General features: G+C 37.7%; 1 protein-coding gene and 1 long non-coding RNA gene across 2 annotated transcripts in view; one reads left to right on the plus strand and one right to left on the minus strand.

Moving 5' to 3' along the window:
• Positions 1-16,367, plus strand: part of LOC140856428 (uncharacterized) — a 26,373-nt gene continuing 10,006 nt past the window's right edge. Inside the window, exon 1 of the long non-coding RNA XR_012139626.1 lies at positions 1-725. This is a non-coding gene — a long non-coding RNA (uncharacterized lncRNA). The remainder of the gene's footprint in view (positions 726-16,367) is intronic.
• Positions 11,751-16,367, minus strand: part of LOC105042205 (protein argonaute 10) — a 24,028-nt gene continuing 19,411 nt past the window's right edge. The window contains 3 exon segments of the mRNA XM_073253646.1: positions 11,751-12,084; positions 12,539-12,570; positions 12,668-12,762. Coding sequence (XP_073109747.1) covers positions 11,903-12,084; positions 12,539-12,570; positions 12,668-12,762 — 309 coding nt within the window. The 3' untranslated portion in view covers positions 11,751-11,902.

Raw genomic sequence — 16,367 nt, forward strand, 5'->3', positions numbered from 1 at the left:
ATGACCATATTCAATTCTCCATTCTTTGGGACCACCATCTTTAAATTATTCCATGTCTTCTTTCAACCATTGCCAACACCCAATGGCAAAAGACGACCAAAAGCTAAGACCCCTTCTACACCTCCCTCCTTTCTTCTATATAGTTGTCCTCTCTTCACCCCCCAAACCCCTCTGGAAGCCTCTCCCTTGAGAACAATATCCTTTGCTTCTCTTCCTATTCTCCTCTCTATTCTCCTCCCTTCTTCCATACCAAAGCCTTCTATTGGATGCATGCATGGCTTCTCTTGGTGCACCACAAGTTGGTGAAGCTGCCAGCATGATCTGATGTCTCCTCTATCCTTGTATTCTTGATTTTTCCAGAAGGAAGCCCATCAGATCATCTGGCAGTTTCATCTACTGATGGGAGCACAAAGAAAAACCCAACCCTGATCCCCACCTGCTCACTCCGGTGTCATGAAGAACCCTTGGGGATCCACTGAAATGTTTATTGGTTTTGAATCTCTTGGTTGATTGATTTAATCTTATGGATGCCTATAATCTCTACTTTTAGGTTTTTTAATTTGTACTTCTTAATCTTGTCTTGATTGATGTTTGTTACCAGTAGTTGTGTGATACGACGAGGAGGACTAGAAGAATCGTATCAAACGAGGAGGACGCTAGCTAGGGTTTTGCGGTGGAGGGCGTGGGGCCTTGGCCTTGGATATTGGAGCTACACATCCTTCTATGTAAGTTTTATTTTTATTATATCCTTTTGGCTTTCTTTTGGCCATCTTTGTCATCATATTTATAGTTTCTTGGGGATATTTGATATTTGGAGCCTGTTAGTTCGAAGATTGGCATGAACTCTACCTCTAGTAGGAAATAGCAACCATATGTACAATTTGGCATATATGTTACATGGTGCTGGAGGAGGAAACAATCCTTTCTCCTCTTCTGTGTTGTTTCTATCCTATTTGCATTGTATGTATGCACATAGATGCATGGTTATGGACAAATGAGTGCATCCATGCGCAGAGAATAAGAATTGCATTCATATATGTGTCTGGATGTGCTTGTGATGAACTATGAGTTTGTGACAATACTCATATTTGATATATGAGGTCTTGCATATAGCACAATTTCTCTCTACAAATTCTAATTGTTTTCAAAGCTGAATTGGGTTAAATTTGCTAAAACCTTTCTGTAATTTTTTTTGTTTGCAATACCCAATTTGGGGATAAAGTAGAGAAAATAATTTCTGGTTTTTGAACCTATATGCGTGCAATGCTTTTTAATTATATCATAGCATCATTTTTTCCTATGATAAACAAGTCATATTTTAAATGAAATCATCAACTTATTTTTTAAAAATTAAGCTCCAGATTTCTCCCTCATTCCAACAGTGTCTTTCATGTACTAAATCTATTCCTTCTTTCTTATTTTCTAGCTTAGTGCGGTTGTCCTTATTCCTCCCTTATTTCTCCTTCATCTTAACAGTTTCATCCAGATATCTACTTCTGATACCCTATAAACTCTCCCCTCTCATTTCTTCCTCTTTTTTGGTTCTTTTGGATTGCTTTGGTTGCTTTTGTTTGCTTAGAAGCACCATTTATTGCGAAAAAGTCTACATATCCTTTTGGTTTGTTGGTACCAACGCGACCATAAATCCCCACCCACCTTGGTTCCTCTTGAGTGCTACTCATGGGTTGGAGGCATATGGGAAACTGTCATGTCCCACTCAATGTTTGTTTCCATGCAGTTTAGAGTTCTTCTCAAGAAGTCCCAAACCCCATGCCACCTTTCCTGACCTTAACATCAAAATGGCATATTTCACTCTAGCTAGTCTTCTAAAGGTGATCCTGAAGACACTTGTTTTATCAAGCCCTTGTGTGGTGGGGTTGACATGGGCAGCTAGTTTAGTATGAGATGTCAAAAAGGAGACATGAGAGAAAGGGGAGATGAAAGTCTTTCTAATTTTGGGAGGGAATCTCCCTTGGACCATGATGTCTATTGATTGGAAAAATGAGAATTAAGGATGCTGAGATGCTGTTGTTATCATTATAGCTACAATTATATTTGATTGTCTTCACATGGGCTTGCAAATAGTAGATGAAGAATTCACTAAGGAAAAATTTATTTCCTGGGAGAAATAGGTTTTGCTTTCTTGCATGTTGTGATCTTTTTTGGGAAATAGGATTATGCCCATTAATTAACTTGAGTGTCTTTATTGTTACTATACCTAGTTGTGGGTGGCCTTGTTCTAACATTAAGTACACCATACAGTCCTGTTCTAGTTATCCAAAAAAAAAAAGAAAAAAAAAAAGAAAAAAGAAAGACAAGAAAGTTTGAGAATCGCATGCATCCTCTCTTTCAGTGCCTTCATATTAGATCATGATATTTGAATTAGCTTAAAAGCTAAATCTGTGCATGTGTAGAGTGGAAATAGAAATTTCTCATTGCTTGCCATCAAATCGACCTATAAGTAGCCAGTGTCTCGATATTGTGATGTCAGAAATGTTGATCTTGTAAGCTAGATCGTGTTACTAAACATGCCTTGGAAACATGAAATGATATATTCATAAAACATATATCTGGGATCAGTGGTTACCACCATGTAGTTTGTTTTATAGGCATTGGATAGATTAAAGTCATAATGTTTATTCATTTCATGCTATCTGTGATTTAGCTGTAGTTGTATATTTCTTAAATAGCGCAAGAAATTTGATTAGGAACTCTGCTCTCTAATCTTTCATTATTAGCATGGTGTAGGGCTAATGCAACAAACCATGAGAAAAAAAATAGATTTACAGGCATAAAAAAACATTTGTTGATGAAACATCTGTCTTGTGGTTAATGTTTTGAGAGAGAGAGCCATCTGAGGTAAATTATTGAGGTCCAAATATTTGGAGATCTACCCCCCATGACTGAAAACAGAACCTTCTTCAGATAAGAGGAGGGATGCATCACTTAGGCATCCCCAGGTCACTTGATGTCCAGGAATTTGGATAGCGGTTGTAGTCTAATTTTGGCAGATGTTTAACTTAATTCATTGTGAGAAGCTGTTAAACCAAAAACCTTCAAAAACGACAAGGCAGCTTATGAAAGGTCATACACTTTGATGATTTTGTTCAAAAAATAAAATTATTAGAAAAGATCATGAAATAGCTTATTTATGACACAATGATTCTAAAGGTTATTAAGGAACTCATTCCACCTGCTTAGTTAGTAAGATAGCCTCTAATATCTTTACAAGTTCAACTTTCTACCTTGCATATCAAATACCCAAAGCATCACTCATCCTGCTGGCTTCGAACTTTTCTGTTGCAAAGATTTTCAGTAATCTTCAGTTGGCCTTGGCTCCTTAGACATATCTGCTGACTTGATGCATCTTTGTTACCACATGATGATGACATATTATTGTCCTCAACTTGGTTGTCTTTTTTAATATGAAGTATGGAAATAAACAAATGCCTGGATGTGATGTCATTAGTTTTTCTTTGAGAACCAGGATGGATGGAACACTGCAATCAAGAAAGTTGCCAACTTAGAGAGTTGGCATGATAAGAAGCTGTTATTCTAAGTAATTGATGTTTGAATACGATTTCAGAGTATCAATAAGTACCGAACTGAGTTTGGTCAGATGTCACCTGAAACTTACAATATTTCACTCAGTACAGAAATTGAAAGTGAACTTTCTAGGTGATTAATTATTCAGTTCCCAAGTTACAAGTGATTTATTTTGATCCATGCTAAAATTCCCAGATTATATACACCACTTATTTCTTGCTTTTTCATTTTTATTCTTTGATTTTCTGATAAATTGATGAACAATATTGTTGTAGTAGTGTTTTCGTTTCTTATTTATCATTTTGTGGTCTAAGAACTTAAATATTATTTTGAGGAAGTAAGTGGTTGAATATTAATTTAATTATTTAGATGCGCTAATGATATTACGATATCTTGACAGTGCTCACGGATAGGGCTAAATTCTATCATCTAGACATATAATAAGGTGAGATATATTTCTCATATTATATATATACCTAGAGATGAAAAAATAGTAGTGAAACTATGAGGCCTCATAAGCACTTTTTTTATTTTTATTTTTATTTTGAACGGGGGGAAGGAGGAGGTGTTTAGCCAAGTAAAGTTGTTGACTACGCACTTAAAAGAGAACATTACCTCATTTCGAATGCAATGCATATACTATCATTGTATAGGTCACTCTAACCATCCTAGTTAAAGAGCACCAAATCTAGCCATCGCATCTACCAGATAATTTTGCTCTCATTTAATATGTTTTATATTGTTTGAGCTCATTCCATTAAATATATTTTAACTTTATATTTTTCGAACTTTCTTAATAGAATATCAATATTAGCTCTAACATTCCTATCTCCCATTGTGGCTCTACATTCTTCTTTATAACTTCAATCAAAATTGATGAATCTAAAAGAATCCTTGCTTTTCTCATACAAGGAGCACTAATAGATAAACTTTTGTGTTTGCCTCCAAATCCGAAGTGGAATCGCACTGGTTTTCTAGTCAATATAAGGCCAGCACCAAAGTCTTTGATTACACAATCAAGACTATCTTTTCTTCCCTCCATCATTATGGATACACAAGTATTGGAAGAGAAAATAATATCAGCTCTTATTTGTTTACTTTATTTAATGAAATCTATTCTTTAAAAAGTTTCTAATTTCTTTTGTGGCTTTGAATGCAAGGCTTTTGCCTTCTAAACTCTGTTAATTATGTAGCGGTCAGTTCATTTTTAAGGATTTCATTATTTGGATAGACTTTCGGTAGTTTAGAGAGGTAGGGCATCTCTCTCTCCTCTCTCTCTCTCCTCTCTCTATATATATATATATATATATATATATATATATATATGTATGTATGTATGTGTTGATGACAATGGGTGCTGTAGCTCACTTATTGTCTAAAAGAAAATTGCAAAGTCAATTTAGTTCAAAGTTCTACTATACGAATATTTGCATGTAAGTTTTCGATACCTCATTACCATGAATTATATCACCTTCCTATAATTGCAAGCTGCGCTTACAATATAGGGATGAGCTGTAGTTCTTGTCAATCACCGCATGATTTATGTCTCCTTGAATTAAAGTAAGCACAACTTGATTTCGATGTGACCTAACCATAACCAAATTGGACTATGCATTGAAAGAACTATATGGTCAGGGAAAATTATTTTAGAATAAGCATAGCTCTTTTTTAATGCAGACTACCAAGTATGGCTCCCGTCCAATGTTGCAACCATTAGGAGCATCTCCACAATGTTTAGTCTCTCATTATTTATTTGGATTTTAAGAAAACTTATTCTCCTTTTCTCTTAGTCATGCTCTTCTTGAGTTCTTTCATCTTTAAGCAGTTTTTGTTAGTGAGAGAGAGTGAAAGTGCAACTGTAAAAGAGGAGGATGAATTAATTTCTCCACTCAACCTCAATGTGAGAACCTCTTCATCTAAGTTTCAGCACCTCTCACTTGTTACAATTATCTTGTTATGCTTATGCTTTTCCAGTAAGCTTCTTTTTAATTTATATATATATAGAGTTCAGTATGCATGCATGTTTGGGTGGAAAAGAAAACTACTTAAATTGAGAGAGGATTAAGAGTGTGCTTGTATAAATCTGGCTGATCTGTGGATGTAAATCTGGCTCTTGTTGTGAGGCTCTTTGGTGCAAACTAATTCATAGCATGAGTTATGGACCCACATGCTGATATTTACATGGTAACCAAGTATCATGAACATCTTGAACTGCTTGTTGAGAGATTGTAACAAAAGCTAGATGACATGAGTTTTTTTAAAAAAAAAATTTCAATAATTTCTTTGAAGACTTGGGAACCAACCATCTTGATTATACCTGCACCTCCCATCACTTCTGAAACCAAGTCGCCAAGAAGATCGAGTCTAATGCTTGCAAAACTAAGATGTTAAGTAATGAAAAATGCTTTGTGCACCTTGATACATACCCTGACTGGATTTTTTTAGGTACTGCTAAGAATAAAATGGTCATTAAATCCCTTTATAAACTAGTAGAGAGAGAATACAAAGGAATGAAGAGCCCCCATTAAGGATGTCTTGGAATTACAAAGACTCTCCACTCTTTAATAGGAAAAGGGATGTTATGCAAAATAGAAGCAAGGGATCTGCTCTTCTTAGGAAAGACTTTGATGATTCTTTTCCTCCATATGCCCCCCAAGTTGTCATTTTTTATTTTTTTTGACTGAAAGGGTGGGAAACGCACCCAATACTAAAATTTGTCGATCCCATCTTTTCCTCATAGTTTAGGGATGCCTTTCTTGTCTCCATGCAGTCACTATCAAGAAGAGAGGAGGGAGAACAAGAAGCCCCAAATTTCCTTTTTAATCTTCTCCAAATACATTTGGTGACTGAACATTTTATGAAAAATTGGTTGGTACTTTCGGTCCCTAAAATCTTTCTTTTTCATTTTTTAAGAATATGGAAGCTCCCAAAATCTATATATCAGATTCTCACATCTTTAAATGCATAATGGAGAAGGGCAAAAATACTTTTTGAATTAGGGGTCTCAATGAGGTCAGCTGTTTATGGATTGCTATTAACAACATTGTTGCATATGTAGAAATAAAACTATAGTAAATATGGTAGTTATAACAATTCAGGACTTCACTTAAAAAGGCTAATCCAAATATATACTTTTCAGATTTTTTGATTTTATATAAATACTCAAGATTTATTCAGTATATGATCAACATGATACTAAACACTTGTTGGCATGGATCTCTACACATTCCCCCTATTTCTGATCAAGCTAAGAATCTAAATTCAACCAAATACAATCACAAATATCATGACTCATCTATGGTTAGCTCCAAATAGGTCTATGTTGTATATCACTTAGTTCATATGTCCTGTGAACTCAATCCACTTTAATTTTATTTTAGCTATGCAATATCTCACCCTCAAAATTTCGGTTCTTTAGCATTGGATAAGTAGATATGCATAGTGTGTAATAAATATGAGGTTAAACGTATGCTCCTATAGGTTCTCACGTCATACAACATGAGGACCTCCCAGGGAGGTCACCTTCTTGGTAATTTCTCAAACATCGTTGACTATAAAATTTTGATGGGATCCAGTGAACTAGTGTCGATGTGATTGTACTTAATGGTACAGACATCTTCAATCCAAATACCTATAAACTCTTTGGTCTTCTGAAATGAACCAAGCAATTTTATGGAGTTTCTAGTTGTGAGGACAAAAATTTCCAACCTTTCGTAAAAAGATTGAAAATTTTTTTAACACAACTCAGCAAGGATGAGCACCAACCTCAAGAAGGGTAGTAGATGCTTATCTATTAAGATTTGACGCTTTGAGATTCGGTCCATATTGAGCCACAGTGAGATCCGTGACAAAAAATAGAATCCAATGAGACCAAAATCACCCCAAACGGAGCTTGAACGGAAGAATACGAGCTTTTAAAGACGACATGTAATCCGAAACGACGGAGAACCGCCGGTGGCCGGCGGCGGGCCGGCGGAGAGAGCGGTGTGGCGCAGGGTGGTGCGCGGCCCAAGCGCAGCCAGCGCGCCGGCTGGGTGCGGCCCAACGGGCAGGCCTGGCTCAGGCCCGGGCACACAGGCGCATGGGCTGGCCCAAGCCCGGGCACGCGGGGCGTGGCCCAAGCCTGGGCACGTGGCCCAGGCCCACGCACAGGCCGGCCCAGCCCAGTGCGCCGCGCTGGGAACCCAGATTCCAGTCCATCGTGGACCGGGTGGTCCACGACCGAGTCCGTAGACCGCAGACCCATTTTCCATCCGTTTCGCACGGTCCACGATACTATTTCGTGAATCGATCACGATCGGACGGCTCTGGTGACTCCCGATCATAATCCAACGACTTGGGATCTTAATTAGGTTGGTTTAGGACTCATAATACTACTTAACAAGGGTTTTTTAAGCCTATAAAAGCCTGGAAACAGTGAGAGAGGTATTGTGTGGTGGTTTTGGTTTTTCACGGAAGAACCCAGGTGGTGGCTGGTGATCCCGTGAACACACACAGGCTTCAGGGAGACCTAACCCATGGAGAAAAAGGGGAGACGCATGACACTGTGAGAGAAGAGAAGGAGGCTCCTAAACAGGGGATAGCGATCGCTTCAGGATTCAGGGAGGTCTTCCTAGAGAGAACTTTTGTGAGGGAGAACTTTTGTGAAGGAGAAATTAGATGTACGAGGGTTGAGGGTGAGATCTTCTCTTGTAAATTTTTTTTTCATAGTAAAATTTGCATGCCCCTTCGAGGCGAACCCTTTTATGGCTGATCAACATATTTGATTGTTTTTCTATTTTGTTTCTTCTTTCTTCCTGCTGCATCGCGTAGTATCAAAAATATCTTAAGAGATGTATGTTGGCCAGACATCCACCCAATAAGTGGTATCAGAGCAAGACGGTACAAGGATACAGATTACAATGATGGTGAGCAAGACTGAAGATGGAGAAGACAGGATCATCAAGATGGAGATCAACAAATTTGATGGAAAGAGCAATTTCTCCTTGTGGCAGGCAAGGTGAAGGATGTGCTCATCTAGCAAGAGTTGATTGATGCTCTTTGTGCGAGGAGAAGCCAATCACCGTAGAGGTGCGGGATTGGAAACGATTATAGATGCAGGCGGTAGTACCATCCGCATATACCTAGCGGATGAGGTGGTGATCCATGTGCTGAGCGAAACTTCTCCGACGGTGCTGTGGTCGAAGCTCGAGAAGTTGTACATGGTAAAGTCTCTCACCAACACTCTTTTCCTCTGGAGGTAGTTTTACCAGCTGCAGATGGTTGAGGAACAGAGCATGCAGGAGCATCTAAGCCACTTCCAAAGATCCTCACCGACCTCCTCAGCATTGGCGAGAATGTTGAGGAGAAGACCAGGGTGCTGATTTTGCTAGCATCGCTTCCCCCTTCGTACGAATCTTTGGTGACTGCTCTTCTAGTGGGAAAGAACACCATCAAGATAGACAAGTCACCGCGACGATACTCCAGAATGAGGTTCTCAAGAGAAAGAACCCGGCTTCGAGCTCAGATGCGGTAGCTCAGCCTTGGTGGCTTTTTGAGGAGCAGGAGGCGGTAGACGGAACAACAGGAGATCACGATGAGGCGGTCCAAGTCAGGAGGGACTTGAGCAAAATCAACTGTTACCGGTATGAGTTGGGGCATTTAGCCAGAGATTGCCCTCAACTCAAAAATCGGACGGTGGCTGCTGTGGTGACGGCCAGCAGCGATTCAGAGGAAGATATCCTAGAGATATCTGACGAGATATCTACTTCTTCCCAGCAGTGAATATTAATTCTGTATGCACCCATCATGTATGTTGCAGAGAGGAGCAGTTTGACTCCCTAGAGAATAGTGAGGGCACTGTTTATCTGCGGATGAATCAGCTGTGTGATCAGAGGCATCGGGATGATCAGTTGGAGGACACATATGGTGTAGTGAGAGATTGGGGGAGATCTGATACATATCCATTTTAGATGAAATCTTATCTCACTTAGCAGACTGGATTCGAAAGGCTACAGGATGGTGCTGGTAGAGGAATCTTGAAGATGCTACGTGGCAATAGAATTGTACTGGAAGAGAAAAAGAGGAGCAGAGGACATTATTACTTGATAAGGAGCCCAGTGCGAGGTGGAGCTTCAGGAGCCAGGTGGAGCCAGAGCGATGTTGAGCTCTAGGTGGAGGTGGATGGGCACGAGACAGGAGACTTGGGAGGATGAGAAGCGACGTCGTAAGGTGAGATTCCTATTGTCACAGGATGATGCCTGAGCAGGTCTCAGATCAGGAGGAGCACAGCATACGATGGAGATGGGATCGAGTGATCTGGCTCGACTCTTATGTTTGTCCATCCATGATCAGCAGACGATTGGGGGACGAAGAGATCCAGAAGCTCTCGGAGTTAGGAGGAGACCGAATATCAAATCGAGGTGAAGATTGTTAGGATTTGATGTGCTCAAAATTTATCCACATTAAGCCCACAGCGAGATCCATGATGAAAAATGGAGTCCAATGAGACCAAGATCACCCCAAACGGAGCTTAGACGAAGGAGATACAAGCTTTTGAAAATGACACGTAATCCGGAGTGACGGAGGACCACCAACGACCGAGTGGGCCAGTGGAGCGAAAGCAGCGCGGCCGTAAGCAACGGTGTGCGACCTAGGTGCGGCCAGCGTGCTGGCTGGGCGCGCACAGGGCACGGCCCAACAGGCAAGCCCGGGCGCACGGCCGACCCAGCCCACGTGCGGGCGACCCAACCCAACGCGTCGCACTGGGAGCCCAATCCCGATCCACCATGGATCGGGTGGTCCACGACCGAATTTGTGGACCACAAATCCGTTTCCCATCCATTTCGCACAATCCACGACACTATTTATGGATCGATCGCGATCGGACGGCTCTAGTGACTCCCAATCATGATCCAACGGCTTGGGCCTTAATTGGGTTGGTTTAAGACTCCTAATACTAATCTAACAAAGTTTTTTAAGCCTATAAAGGCCTGAGAATAGTGAGAGAGGTGTTGTGTGGTGGTTTTGGTTTTTCACGAAAGAATCCAAGTGGTGGCTGGTGATCCCGTGGACACGCACGGACTTCAGGAAGACCGAACCTGTGGAGAAAAAGGGAGAGACACATGACACTGTGAGAGAAAGAGCAGGAGACTCCTGGACAGTGGACAATAGTCGCTTTAGAGTTCAGAGGATCTTTCTAAAGAAAGCTTTTGTGAGGGAAAACTTCTTATGAGGAAGAAATTGGGTGTACGAGGATTGAATGTGAGATCTCCTCTTGTAAATTTTTTTTTCATAGTAAAGTTTGCATGCTCTGTGAAGATGAACCATTTTGTGGCTGATCTACGTATTTGATTATTTTTCTGTTTTATTTTTTCTTTCTTCCTGCTGCATCGCGCAGTACCGAAATGATCTTAAAGGTAGTGTGCTGGCCAGACATCCATCCAACACCTATCAATATCACTTCTTAACCTCGACTCTGCTATATTTCCACCCTAATAGCATCAACATTATTTATATAGAAAGTTATCATGACTCCTAAAATTGTCGGACTACTAATAACTTGACAGTTCACACATGAAAAATTACAACCAAATGCAATTCAATATGATAATATCAAGTCATTAATAGATGTGAAAGTAGACTTTATAATAACCACTCAATCCGTTTCGATGCCCAAATCTATCCAGATGTGGATACAAACTTGAGCATCCAATTGATATCTCTACCCATATTTACTTCTATTAAAAATAAATATAAATATGAATAAACAACTATTTGATCCATATCCAAATATTCAATTTCATTGTAATCTTATATAGCAGTGATGAATTTTAAAGAGAAATAGTGACCATATTAATATGATATGAACTTGATATACCTTACATTTAATAATATTTTTGATTTTATGATTATAAAATTCAACCACCCAATTTATATCCAAATTTATGTTCGTACTTTTAATATCCTATTTGTATCTATATCAATTTAAAATATAGATATAAATTTTTGCATCCAACTAACATTTGTATCTGCATCATATTTATCAAATAAAAATAAATATAGATATGGATACATACATATATGATCTATATCCAATTCATTTTCAATGCTACTCATGGGTTGGTGTTTGAAGATCTTAAATTCTGTCCACTTTCATCCTAAATTATTACCACCAAAATTGCATGAACACTTCTGAAGTCAGAAAGAGCAGGAGTAAGAGCACAAGAACTAAAGGCCTTTCACTGATTCAAAATGGAATACTCAACTTGACACACCATCATACAAGAAGTGCCACTCTATGCTACATAGAGCGACCGTAGGCAATGAGGCCATTGTTCCTCTATACATGACCTAAATCCTAATACTTTGAAAAGCTTTAACAGTAGAACATCACCTTCTTCACATTCTCCTTGAGTGCTGGCAACGGCCTAACTGCAGATTCTCCAGCTGCACATGTGATCTGTACGCCACTGCTTGCTGCACCATTCTCTTGGGAATCAGGCTCCACATAGAATCGAGCTCGGAAGGCCGCTAAGTGTGCATAGTACACCGGAGGAACTGCACAGTTGAATATAAGGAAAAGGATCATTTTAAGTGCAAAAACAGTGTGACTCCAAGAAGTCATGAGCAGGGTAACAGCACAATGAATTCTGGTCAGATGATTATAGATTGTTCACAAATCAAATTGGTATATGAAATAATAGATTGACAACATAATATCCCTGCTTTAAAGGTCCTAATGTTCATTAAAGCGATTGGAAACCACCGATAGTCCAATGGTATTGAATCCAGGATCAAAGAGAAATTTGAGGTAACAAATCAAAATAAAAACTATGGATGATAGAACATATTGTACACAGCTTGAAAATGCTTTTCATTATGTTGGATATAAGGAAACAGGGATTAGATAGGTTGGTTTGCAAATGTGAACCTTGGATATTTTGAAGGCAGTAAACCTCAAGTAAATCCTTGCTGAAAATAACTAAAAGGCAGAGTTAGTAGATTGGCATACCCACAGAGACCGATCGTGTGCACCTTGCATATCTGGAAAATTGTGAAGCACAGAAAAGTTTTCCAAAAGATTAAATGAAAAAAAAATGTAAACAGTTGAAAGGAGAAAAGAGAACTTAATTATACTTACGTGTAACATAGATTGTTTGTTAGAGACTGCAATCCATCTGCTGTAAAATTGTTTTCATCCCATAGAACATGGTAATGTGCGGGCCTACTTGTCCCCTGCCCCAGTAGCAATAATACATAAACCAGGTTTAACAGAGTACTACTTTTACAATGGATGCATGTATGGGTGTCTGAATATATTGCTCAATGTACTATTTCATGCATATCTTACATTATAGCATGCATAGAGACATAATTACCAGCATTTACTTATACCTGTGCATAGCAACATGAAGGTACCGAGTGCGTCTGACAAATTTACAATATTGCTATATACGACAGCATCAAATATTTCTACTGGATATTTTATGAAGTCAACTTAATAACTGCAAGGTAAATTTCATGCTTGTTCAGCATATCTTTGTACTAAACTGTGATGCACAATATCTTAGTCCATCCACCATTCATCGTTGTGCTTGACCATTAAGAATCCACAATAATGACCTTTGACTTTTCACGTAAAGTAAGCCAAATATTTGATGCTTGTGATAACGTAGCCTCTCATCGCTTCAACCTTCGCATCTTTCGTTGCTTGCAACAAATCCATGTATGCTGTTCTAGACTTGTGGGTTTTGAATTTCATGTAGTCCAGGATTATATTTGGTTACAGTGATGTGTTCCATGCCGCTAGAGGGCTCAAACTAGGAACATGCTCAGTCCCCATGGCTTAGCTATTTCAATAACTACTGCAGTGACATTATGACCATTATAGTTAACACAGATAACCGTATACCTCCAGAAAGGCCCTAAATGAGCCTGTCAATGTTCAAGTTAGTGGTTTCTTAGTAACCAGTTTAAACAGATCTGAGTATTTGATGTATACCAGTATTATATAATATAGTAAGTTAGTAACTCTTAAAAGTGGTTATGAAAATAGAGTAACTCTTAAAAGTGGCTATGAAAATAGCCTATAATCTATTTGGTGGTCCGGGCTACCGTCAACTAGTTGATGGCCTCCAGTGGGTACTCAAGTGGCACCTTAGTCTGATACTGTGGAAGAAAGAGAAAAGTTTTTTGTTGAGCACTTGTTTGTGGACATGGTCATGTATGATTTCAAGCTCTTGAGAATGATTAATTATGACAAAGAGTCTAGATGCTTGATACGTCCTTAATGTAGTCAATTGGAGTTGGTTAGAAGCTCTAAATCCTCTATATGTTTTGAGAGATTATAATAAAATGAATAACAGTTATGAGGCATCCACTAGTAATGCAACTCAGAATGTCACTCCAAAACACCGGCAAGGAGCATATCAGTGTCAATGATCCAAAGGCTCTAGATGCTTGATAGATCCTTAATGTAGTCAACTAGAGTTGGTTAGAAGCTCCACTCTGTATGTTCTGCGAATCATAACAAAATGGATAATAGCAATAAGGCATCTACTAGTAATGCAACTCAGAGAGTGTCAAGGTCCAGAACACTGGCGAGGGGCATATCTGAATAGTTTAGTGTCAAGAAAATAAGTCCAAGAATCCATAAGAACTATAAGCATCATTCAACTACGAACAAGAGAATAAATATGTTGCACTCAGAAAAAATGGTCTTCACCATTGCAATAATCTAGGAAAAGCCTGACATAGATTCAGATCTAACCATTAGCTAAGTACAGAATCAAATTTTAATCTAGTAAATCAGTGTATATTAAGTATACTTGGTCAGTGATCAGGATTAACTTTGGGGGTCAATTGTTCATAAAGTACTTAGAAAATTTTATGATAACCTTTCAACTTAATCAGCTTTCTGCAGATTGATGAGTGGGCCCACAGAAAAAGTTAAAATAAGAAGTGAATTGGTCCTGAATTTCTGACAATCTAAGCACGAGCTAGTGGATTTCATCTCTAGCAACAGGAGTCAACCATCAAAAATAGAAAAAAAAAAATCTACAATAGTTTTGCTAATTGAACCTTTTTGCTAGTTGGTATACCCTTAACTTGCAGACCAGCACAGCTCTTTTTCGAGCAAAAAAACCAGTACAAATCTGGAACTTCTAGACTGAACTCTCTGTCTACATGGGAGAAGTGCTTAAAAGCATTATAGATCTATACCCAAGGAATGCCGTACCGGGCCGAACCGCCCGGTATGGGGCGTACCAACAGGACCGGCGGCCAGCCGATCCGGTTTGATCATTTTTCCTGGAAAATAGCTCTAAACCGCACCGAACCAGACGGTTCGGCACGGTTCGACGCCATACCGCCCGAAAATAGATAGTATGGCTCGATACGGTTTGGTTCGGCATTGAACCGAACCGTACCAACAAGCTTCACATGAGGGAGAGGTGGGGGGGTTGTAGTGGGGTCTGGGTTGTCTTTTAGTGACAACCCAGGTGGTTTGTCTGAGAGACCCGAGAGCTCTCGCAGAACTCTCGAGCTCACTTGAGAGGAAAACGAGATGCTGAAAAATTACAAAAAGAGAAAAAAATTCCGTCAAATTGCAGCACTGGATCGAGAAGATGCTGATTTTTGGCCAAACATAAGGTGATGTATTATTCTCTTAGTAAATATTTTATTTTTTATGTTTTTGTTGTTAAAAAAAAGGATAAGAATGAAGTATAAAAATAAGATAAAATCATGTCAAAATTTTTTGATTTTGGTATGATTTGATCATAGGTGATAGATCTTTAGAAGATCTACATGATGATACTAAAATCGTTGATTTTCATTAATTATATATTTTTTAAATATTTATATATATTTATTAATAAAAAAATTATTAAAAAATAAATTCAAAAAAATAAAAAATCAAAGTTTCAGAATCATGTTTAAATGATTCAAACTATTTAAATCTAACCTCGAATTTTTTTAAAATTTTTTAAAATTAAAAAATATTTTTATAATTATTTAAATAATAAAAAAATGTTATCAAATAAAAAATATGTAAAAATAGTATTATATTTTACTTAATTCAAAAATGTTATTTGAAGCCTATAATATATTTTTTGAATTTATAAGTTTCAAAATTATTATCAAAATTTTTTGAATTTATATATAATAGTTTTTTAATAATTATTAAACTACCACATTTTGTTATACTTGCAGAAATTTGTAAAAAAAAAAATTTAGAGTGACATTCGTTGACTTTTATTAATCATATATCTTTTAAATATATATATTTATTCATAAAAAAATTATTAAAAAATAAATTAAAAAAATAAAAAATCAGAATCATGTTTAGAATGATTCAAGCTACTTGAATCTAACCTCAGATTTTTTTTGAAAATTTTAAATTAAAAAATATTTTTATAATTATTTAAATAATAAAAAAAATATTATCAAATAAAAAATATGTAAAATTAGTATTATATTATAATTAATTCAAAAATATTATTTGAAGCATATAACATATTTTTTTTAAACTTATGAGTTTTAAAATTATTATTAATTTTTTTTGAATTTATATAATATTTTTTAATAATTATTAAACTATCGTGTTTTGTTATATTTGCAGAAATGAGTAAGAAGAAAGATTCAGAGTGTGATATTGGTTAAGATCATGGCGAGATGCTCTCATCTCGACATCATTGGAGATGTAAATGGTGCAACACAAAGTTAAAGAGAGGAGGGGTGACTAGGTTGAAACAGCACCTAGTTGGTGGTTATCCTGATGTGTCTATGTGTCAGAAATGCCTACAAAAGGTTCGACAGTTGATGAAGAATCTCTTCGCTGA

Source organism: Elaeis guineensis, chromosome 3, assembly GCF_000442705.2.
Source record: "Elaeis guineensis isolate ETL-2024a chromosome 3, EG11, whole genome shotgun sequence".
Taxonomy (NCBI): Eukaryota; Viridiplantae; Streptophyta; class Magnoliopsida; order Arecales; family Arecaceae; genus Elaeis; species Elaeis guineensis.